The sequence below is a fragment of the Budorcas taxicolor genome, chromosome 10, assembly GCF_023091745.1.
Source record: "Budorcas taxicolor isolate Tak-1 chromosome 10, Takin1.1, whole genome shotgun sequence".
Lineage (NCBI taxonomy): Eukaryota > Metazoa > Chordata > Mammalia > Artiodactyla > Bovidae > Budorcas > Budorcas taxicolor.
The window spans coordinates 71,779,926-71,793,257 of NC_068919.1; the positions used below are offsets into that span (position 1 = coordinate 71,779,926).

At 36.5% G+C, this 13,332-nt stretch overlaps 1 protein-coding gene across 1 annotated transcript in view; it reads left to right on the forward strand.

The window, feature by feature from the left end:
• The window catches only part of PRKCH (protein kinase C eta), a 237,110-nt gene that overhangs the window by 118,242 nt on the left and 105,536 nt on the right, over positions 1-13,332 (forward strand). The window contains exons 3-5 of the mRNA XM_052646249.1: positions 5,310-5,460; positions 10,536-10,570; positions 12,409-12,497. Coding sequence (XP_052502209.1) covers positions 5,310-5,460; positions 10,536-10,570; positions 12,409-12,497 — 275 coding nt within the window. The remainder of the gene's footprint in view (positions 1-5,309; positions 5,461-10,535; positions 10,571-12,408; positions 12,498-13,332) is intronic.

Genomic DNA, 13,332 nt, shown 5'->3' on the forward strand with positions numbered 1-13,332 from the left:
TTATTTCAAAATAGTTAATCATCATTACATTTAACATAATTAGTCTCCACCCTATGGTTGGGAGGGCTTGTGAAAACCAACTCCTGGAAAGACAGATCAGGGCTCTGCCCATTTCCAGAGAGGGCAATGTGAGTTTCCACGCTGGGGCATGGAGCCAGCTTCCTATTTACTTAGAGGCATTGAGCACCTCAGGAGCTAAATAGAAGTTGTGATGCAAGTTTTGGCAGCAAAGCATGTTAGGATTGTTTGATGTGCTCAACTAACAGATGATATGAAAGATTTCTCAAAGCCCAGGGTGGTTTCAAGTACAACAGGATTAAATTGTCTTTTTAAGCCCTTCTCAGGCCTAAATCAACAGGAGGCCATGCAGACAATGAGGAAACTCTCCCTGCACTCTCAAGTGGGGGTTCAATCTGTACTCAGAGTAACAGAGTACAGTCCCAGAGTTCATTCTTCTGCTCAGGGCAGCCGGCAAGACAGTGGTGATACGGAAAGCCATATGAAGCCACGGCAGCCCCAGTTTTCTTACATGACTTAAATTTCTTGTGGATTTTGGAGATGTGGGTAAATGTGTATGTTTGCTTTTTAAATAAAAAGAGGTACATGTGCAAACGAATGCAGAGGAAGGAAGAGTGAAGTTTGGTTACAAATGACCATGTATGAGGTCTGGTGAGGCACCTGGGATAGGAGGTGAAAGAGACACAGTCCCTAGTTTCCTGGGGTAAGGGAAAAGATGGAGGTGTGCTCCCAGGTTGCTATGGAAACAGGGTGAGGAGAAGCATTTCACCCTGATTTAGGGTTTGGGGGCAGCCGCTTAGGCTCTGAGACACACAGGAAAGTCTATGTTAACTCATTTGGGAAAAAACCAAAACCAAAACCGAGGAAAGAACATTCAAGGAAGGGTGAAAGGCAGGAGTGAATGCAGGGGGATGACTGACTTGGTGAACAACTACATGCAGTTTCTTCCTACATCCTTCTGGCTGTAAGATCACCTAGACGTTTCATAGGTCAGATTACTGCAATGGTAATAGCTGTTGAGGGGGGAAGAAGGATTCAGTTTATGAAATGTTAAAACTGCAAATGAGCTGACCTTTTAACCAATCTTTATAGCATTAAGGGATTATATAAGTAAATTATTGGTAATTAGACTCCCAAGGGAGAATTTAATTTGCATCTAGATGTGATATGTGTTCAGTAATTCAGTACAAGTTTTACTTTGGCCACTGCTGGGCTGGGTCTTAGGTTGGTGATAATGTAGATCAGATATAGGGTGTTATCATCTAGGCTAAATTTCATCATCTGTCAGCAAAGCGACATTAAAATCTGCTTATTTTGTGGTTACTAGATGGCTTCTAGAATTATTGTGAAAGAGAGCAGTAGAGTGATTTCTGTTCTTGTGTGACCCTTATCCAAAGTTGTAAGACCTTCTTAGGAATACTGATTATATAATACTTTCCCTATAGGACTGAGGACTTGGGGTATATTTTCATCTTCTTTGGATAGATGGGAAACCTACACACACACACACACACACACACACACACACACACACACACACTTGGGGTATATTTTCATCTTCTTTGGATAGATGGGAAACCTACACACACACACACCCCCACACAACCCCACACCCCCCCCCACACACACACACCCAAAACAAAAATTAAAGTAGGTACGATTTTAACCATACTAGAGCCTCTGGAGAATTGGTGTCTTAGCCAAATTTATTTGTATGTTTTTTGCATTTCATTCTCTAAGATTTCTTGTATTGAACTTCATTTTTACTGTTAAAAAGAATAAAGCATACATTGATATGATGCTCTATAAATACAACTGATATATATTCCTGCTTTCTGGTATTTTCTGTAGGAAAAAAATCCTAGAGGTTGAATTGTTACATGCAAAGAAATGAACATAACACTTGAACAAGGTGACAAAAGCACCAACTTGAAAAGATATCTGCACCCCCATGTTTGTAGCAGCATTATTTACAATAGCCAAGATATGGAAATAACCTAAGTATCTGTCAACTATGAATGAATACAGAAGTTGAGGTAGTATACATACAATTAAATATTACTTAACTATAAAAAATGAGGAAATCTTACCATTTTTGTCAACATGGATAGACCTTGAAAGCATTATGCTATGTGAAAGAAGTCAGAAAATGACAAATACTATGTGATCTAAAAAACAAACAGAAAAACAAAACAATCAATTCACAGAAAAAAGATGTCAGATTTGTGATTACCAGAGGCAAGATGGAGGTGGAAGAGGAATTAGAGGAAGGCAGTCAAAAGGTTTAAAATTTGGTTATAAGATAAATAATTATTAGGGATATAATGTGAACAGCATGATGACTACAGCTAACATTTCTGTATAATAAATAGGAAAGTTGAGACTAAATCCTGAGTTCTCATCACAAGAAGAAAATATTTTTTCTTTTTATTATATCTATATGAGAAGATGAATGTTAGTTGAATGTATTGTGGTAATCATTTCACAGTATTTAATCAGACCATCATGCTGAAATGCCATAAATATATACAGTGATATTATGTTAGTTATTTCTCAATAAAACTGGAAAAAACATTGACAGGTATTGTCAATTGGTTATCAAAAGAAATCATTCTCAAAATAGATACATGTGTTGAATGCTACCATGTGTCTAGCTTTACACAAAACCTTTTTAATGCATTACTTCATTCAGTCCTTGGGGAAAAAAAAAACCTAGGAGGAAGGTAGTACCTGATTTATAGATGAGAACAGGGAAGCTTAGCAGGGTAAATACATCCAGAGCACGATGGGGCCAGGACTAGAGAGACACGCTATCCTCCTCCCAGCAGAAGCTGGAGGTGCTTCTTTCCCTACCTGGTTGTAGGAATGGGCATGTTAACCATCTTTATAAGTATTTGCCAACTTAAGAGGTAAAATGCAATTTACCTCGCGATTCTTACATGGCTATCTTGGATGGGATTGGACATCTTGGCATGTTTAATGTTTGTTTGCATTTATGATTTTATGAATTGCCTGTTCACTTCCTCTGCCCCTCCTTTTTACTAGATTTTTATCCTTTTTTCTAAATGATTTATACATATTATAAATGTAACATTTTGTCATGTGTTACAAATCCTTTTCTCCTCAGTTTGTTTCCACTGTTTTGTTTATTGACAGTAGGACTTAAATTTCGTAGGTTACAAATCTGTGGATCTTTTATGGCTGTAGAAATTTGTTATCCTTATCCCGTTCTAGGAATATTTTTCCCCCCCTCTGTGGTTTCTTTCTTTCTGTAATTTCCACTTTAACATTTATCTTAGATTATTTAGGTGTAAGAAGTGAGGTAAAGATATTTTCCAAAAGGCTACTGAGTTGTCTGAACACTACTTATTGAATAAATCCATCTTTCCCACTGATTTGAACTGTATTATCTTTCAGCCAAATTGATTTCTAGTTTTGGACTGTTCTTGAAGGGGTAAAGCACTGTTTAAATTATTGTAATTTTATAATGTGTTTTAACATGTACAGCAAGTCCTCTCTCATTGAAATTTTTGAACAGTTTTAAAATATTTATGGTACCAAATAAACTTTGAAAAAAAATGTTGAGTTTAAAAGCATCCTTTGGGAATGTTGATTGTGATTTTGTTCAGTTTAGAGATTAGTTTAGAAAGAATTGACAGCTTTATAGTGTTGAGTGTTCCAGTTTAAGAACTTCATTTTTACACATCTGTTCATCTTCTTCAATTGATTTTATGGTCTTTTTTCATATAAATCTTGTACTTCTGATAAATTATTTCCTAGATAGTTTGGTTTTTGTAGCTATATTAATGGGATTTTTAAGATTATTCTAATCAGTTCTTTTGACATAATAAATACCTTGGCTTTTAATGACTTATTCCTGTCCATCATACTGTACTCATTTTTTAATAAATTAGGCTAAATTCTCCTGGGTTTTCTAGTCATACATTAAATAACTTCAAATAATGGTATCTTTGGCACCTTTTCCTGGTAGTTTGATCTTTAATTTTCATATCTAATAATTTTAGCAACTACTTTCAGAATAATATTAAATAATAGTGGTGATAATTAGTCTTATTCTTAACTGTCACTGGAATTTTTAAAAAATTGCCATTTAGCTTTTGATCTGTGAAATCATGTGTTAGTCATGTTAAAGAGACACTCTTCTAGTCTTTTTAAAAGAATTTTTTATTGGATTACAAGTTAAATTTTACCAAGTGCCTTTTTAACATCTATTGAAACTGTCATACTTATTCTTTTACCTATTTATAGAATAAGATATAATAGGTTTTATAATAATATGCCTATTGTTATGCTTCTGAGAAAATTCCTACTTGGTCACAGTGAGTTTTTCTTTTAAGGTAATGCTGAGTAGTACAGAAGTTTCTGGTTATTTGAGTATAATTGCTACTGGGAAAAGTCTACCTAAATGACTACTTCAGAATTAGAGGTAGTCCTTTAAAATCTTTATAATTCTTTCTAAAAAGTTAGACTATTGTTTTATGTAACTCTTAGTGAATTTTGATCATTATGTTTACATGTTTACACAGAAATCTACTTTTTTTCCCAGGTTTTAAAATGTATTAGCAGATTATTCTTGTATGATTCCTCTAATTTCCTTTGGAGCAGTGATTTATTTAAAAGCATTATTGAAGAAGGAATCTTTATTTTACAATCACAAGTCTCTGCATACATTGGGAATATTCTAGAATAGTAAAGTGGAAAAGATCCTTTACCATCTTTAAATGGTGCACGGTTCTCAAGTCTTCAGATTAGGAGCCACCATCTTTAAAATGTGAGATTAGAAAAGGAATTTTGAATGTATTCCCAGTTAATTTCTGTGTATTCCAAATTAACAGAGATGGTGCTGGAAATGATGCTTTTGGGCAGGGCTGTCACTGTGCTGGGGGCAATTCCTCCACTAAGTTTTGTGACGACACTAGCATGGAAGGAGAGTAATGAGCAGTCCCATTTGCCAGCCAGTCAGTGAATCTAAGGTCCTAGACAGCTGGACAAGTACCATGTGACCACGCTGCTGTTACATACTGGGACCTCAGAACCCTGGGGAACCCAGGCTCTGTGCTGGAGAGACTAGCCCAAGATAGTCAGGCAATGGGAATCTCAGAGTTCCATAGGTCCAACAAAGTATGAGGATTTTGGGGGCTGTTTTGTATCTTAAAGAAAGAAAATAATAATAATAACCTGGGAAGTATTTGAACTATCCAACTTTCTCATACATTAGATGCAGATAGATTGATTACACTCTTTTTTTTCCCCCTTCTTTTAATATATAGCTACTCTCCAGAGAGACCGAATCTTCAAACATTTTACCAGGAAGCGCCAAAGGGCTATGCGAAGGCGAGTCCACCAGATCAACGGACACAAGTTCATGGCCACATACCTGAGGCAGCCCACCTACTGTTCTCACTGCAGGGAGTTTATCTGGTAAGAGGCTCCTTGGCTTCTCTCCTGCCATGAGCTGAAACTTCCTCTGGTTTTGTGTGATTTCAGGAGAAAACATGATTATTAAGAATTGTTTTAGAATCTGATTTTTTCCCTCTTATTCTAATACGTTGACTTAGAAACTTTAATCCCCAAACCAGCAGAAAAAAATTACACAATTTACAGATTAAGTTTTAAATGTTATTTCTTTTGCTAGTCATTTTGGTAAAAATGTTAATGAATCATGAATTGGTCAAAAAGCAATAATTAGAGAGGCTAATCAATTAATAAATGGTCTACCCTTGAAGAGGAAAGAAATATCAACAGTATTTCTCTAAAAAGGCGTGAATCACATGATGACTTACAGAAATTAATTGTTTCAGCTACACTAAGCACACAGCAGTCTTCAGCCTTATCATATGTAGCTGAAGGTAATAGCTTTCAGTGACCACATACTATAATCCCTGACATTTAAGAATTAAGATAGTTAATAGTTGAGAAATTCTAGATGATTTGGAATAATATCTTATTATATATGTCACTCAAGCTTAAGTCTAAGAGGCAAATCTATAATGTGAAATAAATTTAAGTAGTAGTTATCTTCAGTTAGAAAGTGAAGGTGAAGTCACTCAGGTGTGTCCAACTCTTTGTGACCCCATGGACTCTAGCCTGCCAGGCTCCTTTGTCTATGGGATTCTTCAGGCAAGAATACTGGAGTGGGTTGCCATTTCCTCCTCCAGTCTTCAATTAGAGGCAACATTAAACACATTTACTTGCAGAGAGAAAGAAGAAATACCCCCTTACTTGCACAAAACATACACACACTCTTCTCAGAAGGAAGAAAAACACTCTTGTATTTTGCTTTTGTTGCAAACTTTAGTCATTTTGAAGGAAAGTTATGACCAACCTAGACAGCATATTGAAAAGCAGAGACATTACTTTGCCAACAAAGGTCCGCCTAGTCAAGGCTATAGTTTTTCCAGTGGTCATGTATGGATGTGAGAGTTGGACTATAAAGGAAGCTGAGCGCAGAAGAATTGATGCTTTTGAACTGTGGTGTTGGAGAAGACTCTTGAGAATCCCTTGGACTGCAAGGAGATCCAGCCAGTCCACCCTGAAGGAAATCAGTCCTGAATATTCATTGGAAGGACTGATACTATAGCTGAAACTCCAATACTTTGTCTACCTGATGCGAAGAGCTGACTCATTGGAAAAGACCCTGATGCTGGGAAAGATTGAGGGCAGGAGAAGAGGATGGACAGAGGATGAGATGGTTGTGATGGCATCACCAACTCAATGAACATGGGTTTGGGTGAACTCTGGGAGTTGGTGATGGACAGGGAGGCGTGGCATGCTGCGATTCATGGGGTCACAAAGAGACACAACTGAGTGACTGAACTGAACCGAACTTAGTCATTTTGTTTAAGGCAGAAACACTTGGTTCATTTCTGCATATTGATCAATTGCTTTGTATTATGTGGGCTTTTTTGTGATTACTTTGGATTTTATACCTTTTAGCAAGTCAAAATCCAGGCTTTAGCTTGTTTCTGGTCTTTTAAATCATGAACAGGGTTTAGTCTATTATCCTTTTAAAGTATTACTGAAGTCGATTTGCTAGTATTTTTTTGACGATTTTTTGCATCTATGTTTATCAGTGATATTGGCCTGTAATTTTCTTTTTTTGTGATATCTTTCTCTGATTTTGGTATTAGGTTGATGATGGACACATACAATGAGTTTGGAAGTCTTCCTTCCTCTGCAATTTTGTTAACTCTTCTCTAAATGCTTTGTAGAATTCATTTGTGAAGCCATCTGAGCCTGAACTTTAGTTTGTTGGGAGGGTTTTTAAAATTATTATTATTATGGATTCAATTTCAGTTCTGGTAATTGGTCTGTTCTGATTTTCTATTTCTTCTTGGTTCAGACTTGGGAGATTGTACCTTTCTAAGAATTCTTCCATTTCTTCTAGTTCTTCCATTTTATTGGCATATAGTTACATATAGTAGTCTCTTATGAGCCTTTGTATTTCTGTGATGTCAGTTATAACTTCTTTTTCATTTCTGATTTTATTGATTTGGGCCCTCTCTTTTTATCCTTGATGAGTCTGGCTAAAGGTTTATCAATTTTGTTTATCTCTTTGAAGAACTAATTTTTAGTTTCATTGATCTTTCCTGTTGTTTTTTAGTTTCTATTTCACTTGTTTCTGTTCTGATCTTTGTGATTTCTTTCCTTCTACTAACTTTGAGCTTTGTTTTTTCTTTCTCTAGTTCTTTAGGTGTAAGGTGAGGTTGTTTATGGAGCTCTTTCTTATTTCCTGAGGCAAGATTGTATCACTATAAACTTCCCTCTTAGAATTAATTTTGCCACATCCCATAGGGTTTGGATTGCTGTGTTTTCATTCCCATTTGTCTCTAGGTATCTTTTCTTAAATTTCCTTTTTTATTTCTTCGGTGATCCATTGGTTGGTTGGTAGCATATTGTTTAGCCTCCACGTGTTTGTGTTTTTTGAAGTTTTTTTCTTGTAGTTGATTTCTAATCTCATAGTGTTGTGGTTGCAAAGATGCTTGACATCTCAATTTTCTAAAATTATTGAAGCTTGTTTTGTGGCCTAGCATGTGATCGAGGAGAATGCATCCTATAGGATGTTCCATATGCATTTGAAAAGAATGTGTATTCTTCTGCTTTGAGTGATGTGTTTTATAAATATTAATTAGATCCATCTGGTCTAATATTTTATTTAAGGCCTGTGTTTCCTTACTGATTTTCTGTCTGGATGATCTGTCCATTGCTGTAAGTAGTGTATTAAAGCCACCTAATATTATAGTGTTACTGTCAATTTCTCCCTTTAATGGTTGTTAATATTTGCCTTATATATTGAGGTGCCTCTATGTTGGATGCATGTATATTTACAGTTGTTACATCTTCTTGGATTGATCCTTGATCATTATGTAGTGTCTTTCTTTAGCTCTTATAACCGTGTTAATTCTGAAGTCTGTTTTGTCTGATATAAGTATTGCTATTTGAGCTTTCTTTTGATTTCCATTCACATGGAATACCTTTTTCCATCCCCTGGATTTCAGTCTGTGTTTCTTTAGATCTGAAGTGAGTTTCTTGTAGGTATCGTAGATATGAGTCTTGTTTCCATATTCTTTCAACCAACTTCATTTACTAAATGAAGTCAGACAGAGAAAGACAAATATCATATGATATCACTTATACAAGGAATATAAAAAATTATACAAAGGAACTTAGTTACAAAACATAAATAGACTCACAGACATGGAAAACAAACTTATGGTTATCAAAGGGGGAAGGAGGGGACAGGGATAAAATAAGGATTCATGATTAACAGACATACACACATATATATAAAAAATATAAAAACAAGGACCTACTGTATAATACCAGGAACTATATTCAATATCTTCTAATAACCTATAATGGAAAAGAACCTAAAAGAGAACCTATCTGTAATAAATCACTTTGCTATACATGAGCAACTAACATAACATCATAAATCAACTGTACTTCAATAAGATAAATTTAAAAAAAGAAATGACCCTAACTTTGTACACATTAAAAAATTAAAAGAAAGAGAGTCTTGTCTAAACCAAAGGCCCTATACTGGTTGTTGATATGATGAAGCCTAAAGTTATAGTCTTTAACAAAATATTCCTATTCCATTTTTAAATGGGAAAAATTAGCATCTCTGGAAACTTTGAGCCAGTTCTCTTCTTTACATGCTCCAGTTAGCTGTAGACACACCCCTCCGTGGGTTTGCCCAACCAGAAGAGTGACTGTCTATTGCTGTTTATTTCATGTCATACCATTCAACTTCTCTTCTTCACATGACCTGGCTACTACAGGTGTTTAGTAGGCATTTTGGGTGAGAACTTGTGATCTCAGCTAACATTCTAAATGAAAAGTTGCTTGATAATTTAACTAAATGTTTTTCTACCAGGGAACTTTAACTCCAGCCTACCTCCTCACTCCCTATACACACACTTAAAATAGTGGTATATGTGTTATATATATATATGATTAAACATATGGACCTTGGCATTCATTCTCATCACCAACTAGATATGTGAACCTGGACAAGTTATATAACCCATCAGTGTCTCTTCATCTGCAAAACAGAGATAATAATTTTATTTTATTTACATAGTAAAATTTTATGTACACTTAGAGTGCCAGGCACTGTTCTAAGTCTTCATCAACCCTTTTTATCTTCATGATGACCTTATAAAGTAAGTACTGTTATCATTATGCCTTTTATACAGTAAGAATCAATGGCTCAAAGAAGTTAACAATTTGCCCCAAAACACATCCAGGCCATCTGACTCTCTGATCTGTGCTCTAGGTCATCCTATCACGTGTGCTACCTCACATGGCCTTTGTGAGGATTAAGTGAGATAGTACATGTTAGCTGCTTGGCTCATTGCCTAGCACATCCTACAGGCTTAGTAAAATGCGATCTTTATTAATGAGGGTGAAAACTGTACCACTGTCACTCAGACTGTATTAGGGAGAGACAGAGATGGGAGCTATGAGCATGATGGGCATCTTGTGGTTGTACTTCTCCCGTGTAGACTCTGGGGTGATGTGTGCACAGAGAAGAGGAAAGATGCTTCAGGTCAGTCAGGTCCACTGGACTCGCCTGTTTACCTCCGTATGTATATCTGCATCTAAACTTCACCTTCTACACATCTTTCTGTGTATATGAGAGAGAATGCTCAGTTAGGCGGTAGAGTGACACGTCAGCCTGAGGTTCAGTCACACACAGAGAAGGGCTTATTTTCACTAAGGACTAGGGGGATTGCCACAGAGGTTGGTAGCATGAGAATTGGCAATACTTACCTGTTTTTATGATTTGGAGTATTCTAATTTGTCAATTTCCTTTTTGTCTTATGGTTACAAGCACTCAAAAAGGACGTCATCACGGCTGCTTCTCTGAAATTTTATTTTTTATAAAGGACTAGAGGATGAAATTTGTTTTCCTTAAGTACTGTAATTATAGGAGTTGTTGCTGAAATGTTTGACTAATGGTTACTTTTTTCTCTATTGTCTTGAACCAGGGGTGTATTTGGAAAACAGGGTTATCAATGCCAAGGTAAGAAAACATTTTTGAAAGTATATTTAATCTTGTTTCTGTGTTGAGTGATTATACCAAGAGGAAACAGGGTACATTCCATTAATATTTTGATAAATAACTCTCTGTAGGTCAAATGAGACCCCATAACAGCATTATCACAACTTAATCAAATTGACATTTATAGAATACTCCATCTAAGAGAAGCAGAATACACATTCTTCATAAGTTTTCTAGGAAAATTTACCAACAGAGAACACATTCTAGGCTATAAAACCAACAATAACAAATATAAAAGAATTGAAATCCTAAAAAGTATCTTCTCAGACAGCAGTGTAATGAAACTGAAAACCAGTAACAGAAAGATAATTAAAATACTTCCAAGTATTTGGAGATTAAGCAATATATTCTAAATGGCTCATGGGTCAAAGAAGATTTGAAAGGAAATTTTAAAAATATTTTAAACCCAGTAAGAATACAGTTTATCAAAGTTTGTGAGAAGCAGTGAAAGCAGTGCTGAGAGAAAAATTTATAGTATTAAATGTTTAGATTACAAAAGAAGAAAGATAGAATCAATAATCTAAGTTTCCATCTCAGAAAGGAGAGAAACTTAAGCCTAAAATGAGTGGTGGAAAATAAATAATAAAAATATAGTGGGAAACAGTGAAATTTAAATTAGGGGACCAATAAAAGCCACTAAATCCAAAGCTAGTTCTCTGAAAATATCAATCAAATTAATAAACCTGTAGCCAAGCTGACTGTGAAAAACACAAATGCCTCAGAATATAAATTTTTTCTGTGTGAAGGATTCCCTCTTATAAAAAGACCAGTTAGTTCCCTGGGCACTCTCAATTCGGTTCTCCTGAGAATTCAATCTGATGAAAGCCAAATTTGTTTTAGACTATAGTACTATTTACTGACTTGTCATCTGTCTTTACGTATTTAATCCTGGAAACTTTCATGTGTCTTGAAAGATCTTAAAAATGATGTGTATTTTTAATATTGTTTCATTGCTCTTTAATGGAAATTGGGCTGTGTCTACACTCTATCAGTTATCTAAATGAAAATGAAGAAAAAGTTATTTATAAAATTCTAGCTATTCAAACAATTGATTGAGTCATTCTGCAAATACTTAGTGAATGCCTACTTTGTTCAAGTCATGCTGGCTGGGAATCCTGAGTACACTGGAGGCCATATGTGGAACACTTTAAATGAGGGAGGCCAGCTAAAAGTTTAGGAGATCAGAGGAGGGAGAGAGTTTCAGTCTAGAAGGGAAGTCATGGGGAGTGTGTTTCCATGGAATAAACATTTTTAAAAGTTCCGTGACCTGTTATAAATTTGATTTAGTTAAGTGATAGAAAAGGAAGATATCCTGGGAATTGAGAAGGATGTGGACAGTGTGTGGAGGAGGGTGAAGAGTTATTCCAGGAAGAACAGCTAGTCTAGTTTTTAATGGGACAAAAAACCATCAGAGAAGAAATGTGACAAGTGAGTCTGGGGTGGGCTTGAGAGACCCTGAAACTCACCTGGAAAATTTCAGCTCTGTTCTGACTGATAGTGAGACACGATTGAGTGCTTTAGATCATGGGGCTGAGGATGTCAGCAGCATACTGTGAGATGATTCCTCTGGAGGTAGGCACAGGAAGGATTAAAGCCAGGAATGATGACATGGGTTCCAGACTTGAGTATGAATAGTTTGAGCATGAGCAAAGGCCTGAGTTAGGGTGAGGGTAAAGAATATAGGAAGGATGGGAGCACAGGCTTCCCATGAGCCCAGCACCTAGCCCTTGTTACTCTCCTGAAACTGGCTAGGCTGTCAGCCTCTGATAAATGTATAACCGCTGGATTTCGTTCCCCAGTGTGCACCTGTGTTGTCCACAAGCGCTGCCATCATCTAATTGTTACAGCCTGCACTTGCCAAAACAATATTAACAAAGTGGATTCAAAGGTAAGATAGCAGTTTGCTGATTGTCTACACACGCTTATGCGTGCACTTTCTCTCTCTCCCTCTCTCCCTCCCTCCTCCTTTTTCTCTCCCTCTCCGCCTCTGTGTGTGTGTCTCTCTCTCCCCCTCTGTCCCTCTTTGCCGCACCCCCCACTTTCCTTCCATATTCCTTGAAGCCAACGATGGTATCAGAATTGAAATGTCTCTCCTTGTTATATTATGGCATTGTATTTCTGTACTTGCTTAGCTTAACCTGTCCTTAAGATAATTCCATTAGTGATCAGCTGGGTAAAAGCTCTAGGGATCAGTTCTTCTAATTTGAAGAGAGATTTGGAATTGTGAGAAGTTCCCTGAGTTTGGCACTGGATGACTGGTATTTGAGTGTAGAATCCAGCCTCTGCTAGCTAGCTTCTCTCTCAGCCTAAATCTTAAAATAGGGTCAATACTGCAAGATACAACTGATGTGATAAATATGTTGTTAACTGTAAATTGCACTCTCTAGATAAAGTGACTGTTGGCCCCTTCTAGCCTCTCAGGGAATTTCAGGGAGGATGTTTGTTTATACATAAATTCTTGAACTTCTCTCTTGCCATTCTGCGTCCAGCTGAGGTGGGTATAACGCTCTAAATTCTGAAGGTAGAAGGAGGGTGAAATATTACCAACAGTTAGTGGTAAATTCACGGGTTCACTGAAGAGTCTGGCTCTGAATTGATGGTCCTTTACAGTGTACACCCAGGACTGCTATGGAGTACACATAGAGGCGTGTGTTCTTTCTTTTGAGAAAGAGCCCAGGAAGGTTTCAAGAGGAGTAATATTACCCCATTCCTTGTGATGCCTG